The sequence below is a fragment of the Dipodomys spectabilis genome, unplaced genomic scaffold (assembly GCF_019054845.1).
Source record: "Dipodomys spectabilis isolate Male_0828 unplaced genomic scaffold, ASM1905484v1 ptg000079l, whole genome shotgun sequence".
NCBI classification, from domain to species: Eukaryota; Metazoa; Chordata; class Mammalia; order Rodentia; family Heteromyidae; genus Dipodomys; species Dipodomys spectabilis.
The window spans coordinates 1,310,040-1,326,336 of NW_024870756.1; the positions used below are offsets into that span (position 1 = coordinate 1,310,040).

At 38.1% G+C, this 16,297-nt stretch overlaps 1 protein-coding gene across 4 annotated transcripts in view; it reads right to left on the minus strand.

Moving 5' to 3' along the window:
- Aak1 (AP2 associated kinase 1) overlaps positions 1-16,297 on the minus strand; it is a 175,211-nt gene that overhangs the window by 75,518 nt on the left and 83,396 nt on the right. For all 4 annotated transcript variants that reach the window (XM_042683071.1, XM_042683068.1, XM_042683070.1 and 1 more), the window contains exon 3: positions 10,136-10,254. In XM_042683071.1, coding sequence (XP_042539005.1) covers positions 10,136-10,254 — 119 coding nt within the window. The remainder of the gene's footprint in view (positions 1-10,135; positions 10,255-16,297) is intronic.

The window sequence follows — 16,297 nt, forward strand, 5'->3', positions numbered from 1 at the left end:
AAAAATGTACAGGACAGGGGCTGGGAAGGTGGCTCAGTGGTAGAGTGCTTGTCTTGCATCCATGAGGCCCTGGGTTCGATTCCTCAGCACCACATAAACAGAAAAAGCCAGAAGTGGTGCTGTGGCTCAAGTGGTAGAGTGCTAGCCTTGAGCTGAAGAGCTGAGGGACAGCGCACAGGCCCAGAGCTCAGGCCCCATGACTGGCAAGAAAAAAAAGAAAAGAAAAGAAAGCTTGAAGCTCTGAGTTCAACTTCCAGTACTGCCAAGGGAAAAAAAAAAGTACAGGACAACTCCTCTGTACAGTATTTTTACAATAAATAATGTATTTTTTAAAAATGTACAGGACAAGAAAGAGAAGCTTGATGAGACCAGTCTTACAGCATACACTAGGGCAACAGTGAGGCTGGAAAAAGTCCTTAGAATTCAAGTTTTATAAACAAAATATTTCAGAGCTCAACTTCTCTATCCTTCCCCTCTGCTTTTCTGTCTCTTCACCAACCATTGATAACCAGGTTCCACAAGGAAGAATGAAAAACTAACATCTCTACATTTAACTATTTTTTAAAAAGTCAGCAATATTGCTTCTGAGTTAACCCAGTCCCTCAAAGTACTCATGAAAGAAAAAACAATTCTGAAAGAGCCGTGCTATGGTTTGAACATTTATATCCTCTCCAAAAATCCACATTGGAACTTACCATATCCACTATTATAATAGTATTAAAAGGATGGAGCTTTAAGGAAGTGATTAAATCATGAAGGCAGAATCCTTATGACTGGGACTAGCAACTTAATACAATAATAAAAATGAGAATTGTATATAAGTAACTTATTTCTGTTTGTGTGTAAGTAACTTGCTCTTCCTTGGAATTTCAATTCAATACTTACAATTCCTGATGTCAATAGTGCTTGCACTTCCAGATAGTAAATTTCCAAAGGAGTACATTTATCTGCTTTGATTCCCCATTCAAATACTCAGAGTTTTCTGGTTTAATGACCTGACTGTTCTGCTACTTCTAGGTTGACAGTATAATTCCACAGACCCCATTAATTGAATTTTAGCTTCTTAAACTAAAGGAAGGAAAACAGTTTTAAAATCTGAAATTAGTTTCTAAAATCTGAAATTAGTTTCCCATAGGGTACCTTTGTAAAAATCTTTTACTGCTTTACTATTCCCTTCTTCCTCTCTTCACAGCCCTAAATTTCCTTCAAGGGGGATTATTCATGGGCAAACAAACACTAAGTTCAGTACAATAAACACTGAGATCTGGACTAGCTCTGGAGTTCTATTGGAGACCCTATTGAGCTTTTCTGATACATAAAGTCCTAGGCATTTTTCTCTTCCCTACATTCATTTAGTCTCCTTTCCAAAGTCTTACTCATTAGTTAATCATGTACTTACTAAGTAGATCTCTAACGTCATCCAGAGTATGATTTTAGAACACTTTGGTAAGATTTTAATACACATTATGAATTCTCTGGGGACCTTGAAAAAGGCAGATCCTAATCTACTAGCCCTGGGATAGAACATGAAGTTCTCAGTTTCTAACTGATGCTGGCCAGTGATAGTTAAAGTAGGAAAGATCTACAGCAGTGCTGCTATTCCAAGTGTGATGTGCATACCTTGCTGGTTATAAACTGTTTACCCATCTGTAAGGAAATAGAAAACTTGCTTCAAGATGTAACTCAAACCACTAAGGTAATTTTTCTCATTCTGAGTTTTTATCTATGAGGAAATAGTTCATTGATTTATATTTTGGCACATGACCTTTAAATAGCACTTATACTTTTGACATGGGTGTCAAAAGACAACTCAATGGGCAACAAATGGTCTTTTCAAAAAGTGGTGTTGTAACAAATGGATATCCACATGTAAAACAAGGCATTTTAGTCCTTACCTTACACATGTACAAAAGTTAACTCAAAACAGATCGAAGGGACTGGGAAGGTAGCTCAATGGTAGAGTGCTTGCCTTGCATGCATGAGGCCCTGGGTTCGATTCCTCAGTATCACATGAGCAGAAAAAGCCAGAAGTGGCGCTGTGACTCAAGGGGTAGGGCACTATTCTTGAGCTGAAGAGCTGAGGGACAGCGCCCAGGCCCAGAGTTCAGCCCCCATGACTAACCAAAAAAGAAACAAAACAAAACAAAACCAGATGAAGACTTAAATACTCCTCACAAAAATTATACAGGCTCACACTTGTAATTCTAACTACTCAGGAGGTTGAGATCTAGGGATCGCAGTTCAAAGCCACCCTGGGCAGGAAAGTCCATGAGACTCTTATCTCCAATTAACCACCAGAAAACCAGAAGTGGTGCTATGGTCAAAGTGGCAAAGCACTAGCCTTGAACAAAAAAACCTCAAGGATAGAATCTATGCTCTGAGTTCAAACCTCACGACTGCCAAAAAAAAAAAAGTACAGACCTTTATTATCTTTGGTTACACTGTAGGTTCTTATGCATCACATCTAAATAAATTGTCCCTTTTCAGAACTGAAAATTTTTTAGGCCAGGTACTAGTGATCACTCCTGTTAACCCTTAGAAAGCTGGGCTCTTAGGACTACAGCTTGTGAAAAGTCTACTTCTTCTTGGGAAACTCTATCTCCAATTAAGCAGCAAAAATGCAGGACTAAAGGCATGATTCATGTGGTAGAGCACCAGCTATGTCCAAAAAAGCTGAATTCAAAGCCCTACTAGTGGCACCAAAACAAAACAAAATACTAGTAATGCTATTTTTTAACCTTTTATGCAATAGGAATCTTCTGCCTGCTACTGTCCTCTCTAAAGCAAAGGTAGTCTAGTATACTTTTTCACCTCCTAAACAGGTAAAACAGTATTATTAACACTGTAAGTCTCCTCATTTTTACATTAAACATTCCCACTTTTTTTTAGGTGGGGGGAGAAGGGGGAGTCAGTCATGGGGCCTGAACTCTGGGCCTGGGCGCTGTCCCTCAGCTCTTCCACTCAAAGCTAGCACTCTACCACCTGAGCCACAGTGCCACATCTGGTTTTCTGGTGGTTTACTGGAGATAAGAGTCTTATCGTAGCCGGGTGCCAGTGGCTCATGCCTGTAATCCTAGCTACTCAGGAGGCTGAGATCTGAGGATCTCGGTTCAAAGCCAGCCTGGGCAGGAAAGTCCGTGAGACTCTTATTTCCAATAAACCACTAGAAAACTGGAAGTGGCGCTGTGGCTCAAGCGGTAGAGTGCTCACCTTGAGCCGAAGAGCGCAGGGCGCAGGGACAGCGCTCAGGCCCAGACAGAGTTCAAGCCCCACTACTGACCAAAAAAAAAAAAAAAGAGTCTCATGGACTTTCCTGCCCTAGGAAATTCAAGGCCTGGGAGCTGACCCTCAGTCTTCAGCCCAAGGCCAGCGCTCTACCACTTGAGCCACAGAGCCAGTTTCAGCTTTTTCTGCTTATGTGGTGCTGAGGAATCCAACTCAGGGCCTCATGCATGCAAAGCAAGCACTCTACCACTGAGCCACCTTCCTAGCCCTCCCACTTTTTTTTTAACAAGACCATTTTGGCAGCTTCTGCACTTATGTGTGCTGTCTGCATTTAAAAAAATAAGAATAGACCTGGGAAATGAGTGGAATACTTTAGGCCTAGTGTGACTCATGAATTACACCTTCTATAATTCTATTAGTGTAGCTAAAGACTACATCTTTTTCTTATTTGGCAGTCACATCACACTACACATTCATATTGAGTTAACTGATGATTTAAATACTTAAGTCATGCTTCTTTAATCTCTGCCTGCCCTGAATTATACTGGTAAAGTTGATTAAAAATAAAATAACCTTGTTATTTCATATCATTAGAATCAGTCCATTGCTCCAGTCTACAAGGAACATTTTATCATTCATGGTAGCTATTGTATTTTCTAACTTTATATTACTAACATAATTGACAGAGGTGTCTTCTATGTCTACAATTGAGTCATTCATTAAATGTACAATAACATAAAGCTAATGGTAAGCCATGGTGCCTTTTACTAAAAAAGTTTCTGCAACTCAATATCAAGTAATTGGTCAAAACTCCTTATAATCTGTAATAATTATATCTAACTGTATAAATAACCAGCCTAAATTCCCCACCTTCCTTGCAGATTTCTGGTGAGTATCCTTGTCAACAATTGATCAAAATTCAGAGATTGGATTTACTGTACCCCTATTTCAAAACTTCCCTATTTCAAAACTTCCAAAACAACAACATAATGTAGGTAATCGGCCTTGTGCTTTTATTGAACCAGGTTGTTTGGCTCCCTTGTTACTTATCCAAATAACAAACAAATAGCATGACATCTTGTTTTATTTTGCTTGGTGGGTAATATATTAGCATTCAAAGGGCTGGGAAGGTGGCTCAGTGGTAGAGCGCTTGCCTTGCATGCTCGAGGCCCTGGGTTCGATTTCTCAGCACCATATAAGCAAAAAATAAAAAGCCGGAAGTGGCGCTGTGGCTCAAGTGGTAGAGCACTGGCCTTGAGCTGAAGAGCTGAGGGACAGCGCCCAATCCCAGAGTTCAGGCCCCACGACCGGACCCAAAAAAAAAATACACTTCAAATATTATACACCATGAGACAATTATTTGGTACTCCTATCCCCATCACATGTAGAGAGCCACTTATCCTTTTTCTCCTCCCTTTTCCACTCCCTTTCTTCCATTTTTAAGGCAAATTTAAACAATGAGTTATGAAAATACACAAATCAATTAACTTTCTTCCTTGAAAATACACAAATCAACTAATTTCTTTCTTTCTTTCTTTCTTTCCTTCTTTCTTCCTTCCTTCTTTCCTTCCTTCCTTCCTTCCTTTCTTTCTTGGTCATGGGGCTTGAACTCTGGGCCTGGGTGCTGTTCCTCAGCTCTTCAGCTCAAGGCTAGCACTCTACCACTTGAGCCACAACACCACTTCCGGCTTTCTGAGTGGTTTATTGGAGATAAGTGTCTCACAGACTTTTCCTGCCCGGCTGGCTTTGAATCGTGATCCCCAGATCTCAGCCTTCTGAGTAACTAGGATTACAGGTGTGAGCCACCAGCGCTCGGCCACAAATCAACTTTCTTACATTAAAGATAGCATCAACTTAGAAAAATTTGCTACAGATGCTTATCTCATATAAATCCTGGGCACCTACCCTACTGTACCAAACCTGCTTTCCACCCCTTTTGGAATATGAAATATTTTCCTGGCTTGATTCACCGGATCTGTCTTCTGTTCTAAGCAACATTTCAAACCCCACTGAGAGTTATTCAATGTCAGTATTATAAAGCTCAAGGAGAATTTAATCCATCTGGACTAGGAGATGTGGACACAGAAGAAGGCTTAACATATCTTGAGCTTTCTATCTTCCTTATCATTGCTCTAAATCCTTAAATCTTTTCTTGTCTTCAGGTAAAGATATCAGAAGTCCCATCTTCCAAATGTCCACCAGAAAAAAGAATCTAATTTTTCTATCAGAGCCACACACTCCACATGTATTAATGGATTCAGATCAGCACCTAGTAAGTGATAGCATTTATCAAAAAAAAATGTGAAACCACTGATGGTTCTTGCACAACACAGTGGCACAGTGGGCACAACACACCTATCCTTCCTCCCAAGTAAGTTCAGAGCAGACTGCTTCTTTGATTGCTAGCACACGAGCTTTAACATGTTAGAAAGTATATCATTCCCTTCCAATTCCTTTCATATCTCAAAGATAGGTAGTCCTGGGGATAGCTTCCATCTGAAAGAAGTCAGAGCAGTAGGGAGGGAGCATTAAAAACTCATCAGACTGTAATCTAAAATTTGTAGGAAATGAAAGCAAAGGAAAAAAATCCCATAAGCATAAATTTAACAACTTAATGGAACAGACTAGTTCCTCCAAAATACAAAATATCTCAACTCATTAATTATGAAATAAATAATGTGAATGGTCCTATAACAATTACAAAAAAAAAAAGAAGTCACCAAGGCCCATATGGTGGGAGAATTCTACCAAATGCGAAATCACCAATTCTACACAATTTTCTCCAGGACACTGAAGAGTAGGGAATACTCCCCAATTTCCAGTATAAAACCATTATTACTTCAATACAAAAACCAGGGGAGAAAAAAAAACAACAAAGCAAAACCAACAAAGATCAAGAACAGGAATGTAAAGATTCTTACTAAAATATAAGTAAATAAAAATTAACCATAGATAAAAATATAGATTATCGGGCTGGGAAGATGGCTCAGTGGTAGAGCGCGTGCCTTGCATGCCTGAGGCCCTGGGTTTGATTCTTCAGCACCACATAAGCAAAATGAAAAAAGCTGGAAGTGGCACTATGGCTCAAGTGGTAGAGTGCTAGCCTTGAGCTGAAGAGCTGAGGGATAGCACCCAGGCCCAGAGTTCAGGCCCCACGAACGGGAAAAAAAAAATATATAGATAGATAGATAGATAGACAGACAGATAGATAGATAGATTATGATCAAATGAATTATTATGTAGAAGAAGAACTGGTTCAATATTTGAAAAGTAAACAAAAGTCTCATCTCACTGACAAAATAACACAAGCTAATTTTTTTAAGTACATCAAAATAATCACCTTTCTTTAATACGCTAAAGATGAAAGATCACATGGTCATACCAATCGGAGCAGAAAAAGCATTTGACAGAGTTCAACACCCATTCAGGGTAAGAAAAGCTTTTAGGAAAATGGAAATATAATACAGGGAAAATGTCCTCCAATTGATTTTTACTTTCAATAACAAAATACTAAAGCTAAAACTTTGTATTTAGTGGTAAAAGACTGAAAGCTTTCCTGCTAAGACAAGGAACAAAGCAAGTGGTTCACTTACATTTAATATAGTATCACCAGTTCTAACCAATACAAATAAGGCTAGAAAAGCCTTGCTGTGGCTTAAGTAGTATCTAGCAAATACAGACTCTGGGTTCGACCTCTAGTACTGAGAAAACAAATAACTAAAAGTGGACCATTTTTAAATGTAAAACTATAAAAAAATTTTAGAAAAAATTATTCAGAATTGAGAGCTAGGTAAAGATTTCTTAGTCTTGAAACCAAAAGTGTAATCCACATCAAGCCTGGCGCCAGTGGCTCACGTTTGTAATCCTAGTTACTCAGGAGGCTGAGATCTGCCAGCCTGGGCAGGAAAGTCCACGAGACTCTTATCTCTAATAAACCACTCAGAAAACTGGAAGTGGCGCTGTGGCTCAAGTGGTAGAGTGCTAGCTTTGAGCTGAATAGCTGAGGGACAGCACCCAGGCCCAGAGTTCAAGCCCATGATTGACAAAAAAAAAAAAAAAGAACAGTGGCAAGATGGGGTGATGCACTCCTGCAATCCCAGTACTTAGGAGGATCACAAGGTCAAGACCAGCTCAGTCTACACAGCAAATTAAATGCCAGGATGTACTATATAAGTGAGACTCTGATTTAATAAAAAAAGAGGAAGTAAAGGCAAAGGATTTAGAAATCTAATTAAATATGAGGCAAAAGGGATACCTAGGTAAGACTTAGTTCTAGAGAATAATCAGCCCAGTGCCCATCAAGTCAGAAAACTAAGAAGTCTTCAAGGTGACAAGACAAATGGAAAACTAGGTACATCTAAATATTTAAAGTGAGTTACATAATGTGGGAAAAGTTTGGGATTACACTATTAACAAGCACAGACAAACAGATGAAAAGAGGAAAAACAAGATACATATTAATTCTAATGAGAAACATCCTTGCATGGAAAAGGCACATTAGTAAATTCAACAGGGTTCAAAATTTAACAATTTTCTAACATGATAATATAAAAACAATATTAACACAAACATAATACTAACATAAATCTAATACTAACATAACTAACATTTCCAAAATGTATCAATATTTGGAAGAGGACAGAATAATAACAGCATTTGAGAAGTTATACAAGGTTGAAAGGAAAGTAACTCTTTACTTCCCATAGGCGATAATGCATAAAATAAAGGGAAAAGCAAAAACTGGTACAATTAACACACATTATTCAGAAATCTATTAGAAGAATCAACTGAAGTAGTTGCCTCTAAGACCATCAAATGGCCTAGTAGGACCTCTCTTTGGAAGTATGGTTGGTGGATTTTATAACAACTTCACTAAATTGAAAGCAAATCAAATCTCTCACAGATAATATGCAACTAGGCCAGAACTTGAACCATGTCATTTAACTCAGAATCAGATCCATTGTGTGAGCTCTGTCACAGGCTTTTCATGGTTCTTCCACTACAATGCCTGTCTAGCACAAAATAATACCTCAAAACATATTTTGATGGGTGGAACAAAGTAGTAGAGGAATGGGATTGCTTTTCTCACAAAAGTAAATGAAGGCAGGTGCTGGAAGCCCATGCCTGTACTCCTAGCTATTCAATAGACTAAGATCTGAGGCTTTCGATTCAAAGTCAGTCCAGTCAGGAAAGTCCATGAGACTCTTATCTCCAATTATAACCACCAAGAAGCCAAGAGTACACATGATTACTCTAACCAGCCACTGAAGGGTGACCATACAAGGAGTAGACAAGGCCAAGGCTGGTGTATACTCCCACTTAGTTGTTGGATCTCTTTCTACTCTGCCCAAAGCACTGAAATCCAAGATACAAGGGAACCATCTCTAGTTGAAATATGCATCTGCTGTTACCATTATTCATATATCCATTTCATCCAAAGTTGATTAAGCCATTTATCCTATCAAACAATGTAAGGGAGAATAAAGTTTATGACTTTAAAGAACTAATTTTCTGATGGTAGAACTATATTAAACCATAGTTTAAGATAAGTGATATAAACAAAAGACTACGTATTTAATGTTTTTATTATACACAATGACAAACTCTCATATAGTCATCAATGCATGATCATTGTGATCATCAATACATGGCCAATCTTGCTTTCCAACATATATCTCTAATGCAAAGACATTTGAAGAATGTAACATAAATCAGAGACTCGAAAAAAAATTCTAAATTGATGCATAATTTATGTATGATAAAACACTCAGTTCTTAACGTGTTTGAATTCTAACAATTATATAACCTTGTCTGCCCCAAATAATACATTTTCATGTCCCAGAAAGTTCAAATATGCCCCATTATCAACAACTACTTCTTTTATCTCCACAGATCAATTTTGCCTGTTCAGACTTTTTTGTTTTTTTGTTTGCATTATGGGGTTTTTTTTTTTTTTTTTTGGTCAGTTGTGGGGCTTGAACTCTGGACCTGTGTGCTGTCCCTGAGCTCTTCAGCTCAAGGCTAGCACTTTACCACTTGAGCCACAGACTTTTGCCACTCCCTCACAGACCTTTTTTTTTTTTAAAAAAAAATATCATTTATGTATTTTTTTTATATACTGTGTGTGTGTGTGTGCGCGCGCACGCACGCACGCATGACATGTGAGCACAACAATCCTAGGGCTTGAACTCAAGGCCTAGGCACTGTTCCTCAGGTGTTTTTGCTTTTGTTTTTGCAAGGTTAGCACTCTACCACTTGAGCCATAGTTCATTTCCAATTTTTGCTGGTTAGCTGGAGACAAGAGTCTCACAACTTTCCTGCCTGGGCTGGCTTTAACTATGATCCTCAGCTCACATGAACAGCTGGGCTATTCATGGACTTTTTAATAAGTAGAATGAAAGAGTATGAGGTATCCAGGTTTGTGCCTAAACAGAGTACAAGCATCATAGTTAGAAAGCAACATATATATACAAAATATAAAGTTGTAAAAGGACTTGCTCACAGAATGCTGAGGGGTTCAGGATGGTAGATATGTAGGATTGGGGGCTAATAACTTGACAGAAGGCTAAAAGGAAGCTCCAGAGAAAGCGAGGTTCAAGATTAAATGCCACAGTTCATTTCTGGAAAATAAGCTGTTAAATAGGCTTTTTTCAATGTCCTCAAATATTTCTCTGATCTAAAAATTGGTCAGTTCTCTCAATATGCTTTCTTGTTCCTCAACCTCCAGCTGATAAGATCAAGGCAGGAACAGTGTCCTATATTCTTTGACTATCCACAGAACAATGCAGAGGACTCTTTGCCATCTCAGGGAAAAGAACAGTCTGACCGCCTGCCTCTATGACTTTCTTATGAGAAAACAGTCTCTACCCCTGTTTTAAAGCAGCACTCCCAGGTCCAGAGGCAGCCTTACCATGATTTGGATTTCCCTCTTGCACACCTGGAGGTCATGCTCATTGTTGACAAACATGCGTTTCAAGGCACATTTTAATCCATTGCTTGTCCTCACCAAAAACACGAGAGCAAATCCACCTGTGAGAGAAACAGATATAAGCTCTTTTGAGTCATGTTCAAAAAAGTCATCAGATAACTATGGGGCTGCAGTTGCTGCTGCAAGAGAAACACAGATATACGCTCTTTTGAGTCATGTTCAAAAAAGTCATCAGATAACTATGTCTCTGTTAATGGTACTGACGCTACTGTCACCCAGCCCTTAAGGGTAGCCTGACTTACAAGACATTCTTAAGATTCTTGGAACTCAAGAAGTATTACTTATAGGACCAGGAGCAAACACTCCTCAACACATATCTGAATCAAAGGTGAGCAGTAATCATCTTCCAAGAAACTAAAAATAAGCAGATGAATGAATAGAAGAAAAAGACCCAATTACATCTACCCACTGTCTTTTAAATACTCTTATTTAATCCTTGCCATAATCCTGGATGTTATTTTTCCTTCAAAACAAGCACTAACTGAAGAAAAGAAAGGCTCAAAGAGATTCCAGTCACACCGAGACTGTTCTTAATGTGACTGCAGTACTCTTTCCCTCATTAGAGAGACTAGAAAATAATTTCTCTTTTGTTTGAAAAATTTTATATTATCTTTAAGAAAATTGTTTTGATAATGCTTTTCTTCTTATCTCTTTCTTCTCACTCTATCTTCCAATTTAAACCTAAAAGTAGATCTTGATAGGTCTCTCCCTCCCACCTTATGGACTACTGAGAAGATACAAGATATAGGTAGGAGAGTGCTGTTCTACACAGCAGACATTAGGACTCAATTATCAGAAAGACTTCCTAACATCTAGCCTAAAAGGCAGTTCAGAGATCATTAATAGAAATTTATATAACTCTATCAGGAATTCTCAAATAACTCTAAATTTGTTAAAGCTTAGAGTTCCACAAATTCTTAGAACTCCTAACCCCAACCTCACTCCCAAAGTACTGTGTGAAGTATTCAATGTGCTTGTTAAGAGGATTAAATAGAAAGGTATGACAAAGCTTTAGAATAAGCAGCAGTTGTGTGGAACACTCAGTCCATCAGCCTAACTTTGTACATCTCCATCACTTAGCTGTGCAGCAAAATGTCACTAGGCCCAGAAGTGGTCACTAATTGTGTGAAAGAGAACAGAGAAATAAGTCATTAGTACAACAATTTGAGTTAAGGTTAAGATATAGCACTAGGGCTAAAACTGATAGTTCAACTAACTCTCTTGAGAAATAAGACTTGGGACTCATAGTCCCATTCTAATTTCTCTGGGGCTCAGTGTTATATCAGAACCTATCTGTTGGTACCCATGTCATTTCTTATTAGTTTATCTCTTACTAGTTCAGTTGACTATGATTCATTTCCATAAAGCTAGAAAGAGCTTTGGTCATAAAGCATTGTTGCATGTTTTCATAAAATATACATTAAAAAGTCATGAAAATCATTTCAATGCACTGAAATCTTTTAAATGTACATCCACTGATTTACCAAGGACTTCTTCTTCAATATTCAGATAAGCACTAAAACCTTTCAAGTATTAATTTTAACTATGTCTCTAATCTTTGTATCTCATTTAACATTTTTTCCACTTTCTTATAATTCGCTGAACTACTCTATTATTAAATTTTTAGTGTTTCAGTATACTGAATGTAATGGTATTTTTCCCAAAAAAATTATTAAAATAATAATCCATGTTAAAATAATTGGAATTCAGGAAGATGGTATAATAAATTACAAAATTTTTATTCATACTCAAAGCTGTTTTGTATATGGCATTTTGTGGATTTTTGGATGTTTTAATAATTCATAGGAATACAGACTTTATAGTAATTCTCCTAGAGAGCATTAAATCCAAGAATTTTTCCTCATATGGAAAAACCAAAAGAGACTTAGGTATCCCATGGCTATTTATAGGCACAAGCTAGAGCATTATCGTTCTTCTGACTGTCAAAAAAGTATCCTTTCCAGTTAACCTTCTAGAGAAACATCCTGTAATACACTTTAGATATTAAGGAGACATCAGATACTGGGAATGGGTATTTCTTTCATTAGAAATGAGTATCCCTTTTATTTTACTCCCAGCCAAGGACAGGAAGTGACAGAGCACACATTCTATATACTTGAGAGATGACTTGCAAATAAACTTCAAAATACACTGTTCATCAGTTTTTACCCGTCTTGCCTGAAGAAGATCTCCTCTTTTCTCTACCCAGCATACAGCATATTTTAAAGGCTTTTCAATTCGTGGGGCCTCACACCACTAAAGGGCAAGTTAGTCCTTTCTGAAGCAGGATGATGACGCTGCAATGTGAGGTAAGTGCCACCAGATGGGAGCAGTGCAGTAGCAGATGGGAGCAGCAATGGCAGCAAGATGGCCTTTCCAGCTAGGACTCAAGAAATGGGCCACCTACCACATTATCCAGGAAGTACAAATGGTTACTTAGGAAGCCAACCCAAATTCTTAAAGCCTGCAACTATAATAAATGTAAAAGAAAAGCAGTGACGTGCTGCTATGCCTAACATAGGGAGAACATTATTAAGCACCTATGCCTATAAGAGGGCTTATCTTTAGTTGAAGATTTAAACCATAAAACATTTAGACAGAGGTAAGAAAATCTGGCCATGCCAATCTCTCTGCCCACTGACATTTCATGAAACATTAAAATAACCTCATCAATAGACTTATTTAATAACAAAGTAAAAATGGATCTGATCTATTAAGTGAAGCAAGTAAATAAGTAAGCAGGATAGTTGTAACATGTCCAGCCTAATTATGAAATACATAGGGCCTTTTTTTAAAAACTCACACAAAGAAATGTGCTTTCTCTCATTTTCTTAAAATATATAGCACTCAGTGTGTGTGTGTGTGTGTGTGTGAGAGAGAGAGAGAGAGAGAGAGAGAGAGAGAGACAGACAGACAGACAGAGAGAGAAGGAGGAAGGGAGGGAGGAGAGAGAGGGAGAAGGGAGGGAGGGAGGGAGGGAAGGAGGGAGAGTGTCCTGGGGCTTAAACTCAGGGCCTGGATGCTATCCCTGATTTTTTTGTGCTCAAAGCTAGTACTCTACCACTTTGAGCCATAGCACCACTTCCAGCTTTTGGGTAGTTAATTGGAAATAAGAGTCTTATAGCCTTTCCTGCCCAGGCTGGCTTTGAACTGCAATCCTCATATCTCAGCGTCCTCAGTAGCTAGGATTGCAAGTGTGAGTCACCAATGATTAGCTAAATTTATAAATTTTGATGGAAAAGTAGATGACTACAGTTTACAGTGAGTTTTGATGACTTTGTCTGTTGGGTTCTCCTCTAGATCATCATGTTACCACTATGTAAAATATAATGCAAACTAAATAATGAATTAATTTTTCTCAAATTGTTAATACAGACAGCAGAAAAGGTAAGAGTATGTGGAGACTATAGGAAACTAACTTGCATGACTGAGTAAAAGGCAATTGCAGATAGCTGTTCCACTTGGAAATACAGACAGTTCTATCAGCAGCATTAATTCTTAAATATAAGCCAGAAACCCACAGCTTTATATGAAAACTCCTGACTTAAACATTGGCAATAAGTCACACTTTAATGCAACACACAGACAGACACACACACACACACACACACACATACACACACCAGGCAATTAAGTCACACTTTAATGCAACACACACACACACACACATACACACACCAGGCAATTAAGTCACACTTTAATGCAACACACACACACACACACACACACACACACACACACACACACACAAAACAGGAAAGCTTTACAAATTCTCTGGCCTTCCAATGTTCTACTTCTGATCTAATGTAAACTTATTCATGGACTGGATGTCTGGCTCAAGTGGTAACCCTGTGAGCAAGAGAGCTGAAGAAACTAAGGGAGCATACAAGACCCTGAGTTCAAGCCTCAGTACTGGCACAAAAAATATTAGTATTTCCTTCATTTTACTGATGGCAAAGAACAGGAAGTAATATAGCTCATGCTTCACAAAGTTAAAAGATGACTTGCAAATAAATTCCAAAATGTACACATTAACTCCTGCATTGGTTCAGAGTTTTTACCTTTCCTTCCCAAAGAGGTATTGATGGCATATTCCCCAACATTTGCATATGAGTATTTTAAAGGCAGTTCAAAAAAACTATTCATTTCTATCTCCACAGCAACTGAATGAAGTAAACAATCTACTCTATCCATTTTCCCAATAGGTAAGAGATACAGAGAGATAGTTTCTTACATAAAATCACATAGAATTAATTAGTAATAGAATTCAAATAAGATCCTTCTCCTTTCTAAATATTTTTAAACCAACTACATACAACACAATGTACTTACGTATAGTCTCATGAGCTTTTACAATTTTATACATTTGTTTTGCCCATCAACACAATCACCCATCACTGAAGAGTTCCTTTTTTTTGGGGGGGGGGGGGGGTCCAGTCGTGGGGCCTGAACTCTGGGCCTGGGCGCTGTCCCTCAGCTCTTCAGCTCAAGGCTAGCGCTCTACCATTTGAGCCACAGCACCACTCCCGGCTTTTTTCTTTTTTGCTTATGTGGTGCTGAGGAATCAAACCCAGGGCCTCATTCATGCAAGGTAAGCGCTCTACCACTGAGCCACCTTCCCAGCCCCCCACTGAAGAGTTCTTTATGTCCTGTATTGGACATTTTTCCTAACTTCAGATAATTTTTATCTCCAGAAATTAGTTTTACTTTCCCTAGAAAAGATGAAATCACAAGTAGACACTCTTTTATGTATGACTTCTTACATTCACCATATTCCAAAGATCCTCATCATTTTATCTACCAGTAGTTTTGGCTTTTGCCAGCTACTATTCTACTGCATATTCCATAAATACTTTATCTACTGAAAGACATGAGAACTGATTTTAGCTTTTGGCAATTATGAATTAAATATCTATACAAAGGTTTCTTTTTAATAGGTAATTGCTGGGAACTGGGAGCTTAGGCTTGTAATCCTAGTTATTCAGGAGGCTGAAACCCACAGGATTGTGGTTCAAATCCAGCATGGGCAGAAAAAGTCTGCAATACTCTATTTCCAATTAACCAACAAAATGCTAAACTGAAGGCATAGCTTAAGCGGTAGAGCACCTGCCATGAACAAGAAAGTGGAGCTCCAGTACAGCACCTAAAAAGAATATAGGTAATAATTTGTCTTACATAAGAAAAGAACTGTTGAGCCATATGGCAAGTGTATATTTAGTTTTATAAGAAACTGCGTTGAAGTTCCTCACAGTGGTTATATCATCTTATACTTTCCATAGTCACATGAGAGTTCCAGTTGTTCCACCTCCTCAGTAACACTTGGTATTACAGGAATTCTTTTTTGTCTTGGCCATTTATTTTAGTGGGTACCAATATTTCACTGTGATTTTAACCCACAGTTCCCTATAGATCCTTCATTTAACCTCCTAGGATAAGGTGCTCTCTACCATTTGCCTGAAAAAAAAAATGTTTTAATGAGCCTAAGATCGTGTGGTTACCAATGAAATTACTGACATAGCAGGATTTCTACCTCTCTAATAAGCAAAAAGGACAGAAATGCCTGGTTTTCTGCTGAGAGAAGGTAAGAATTTGTGATTCAAGAATCAAGTTTTTCACAGGTTAGAACTGAATTAGATGTTCCTGCTTCAATCTTTAAGTAGGCCTGTGAAATTGTGTATTATAACCTTTACTTGACCAACTGGAGGATTATATAACCTCTAAAATCTCTTTTAGTTCTGATATCTAAGGAACACAATCACCAATGGAATTTTTTTTTAAGACCAAGAAAAAAATAATCTCTTCAGGAGTCTCATCCTGATATTTGACATCCACAATGGTGCTTTGGAAGAAGAAAACAGCACTGTTCCTGTCTCTATATCAAATACTGAATCACACTGAATGGTACCAGGCTCAGACACTGTTCTGAATAAAGTAGATAACCAGTGACTTCCACTTGGTGAGGAAAAGTAAGGTGAGTAGGACAGAAAAGAAAAACTCCAAACTGATTATCTGAGTGGTGATGGAAAACAGCTGGGCAGACAATGAGAATGATTAGACTAAGAATATGAGACCAAGAAGACTGCC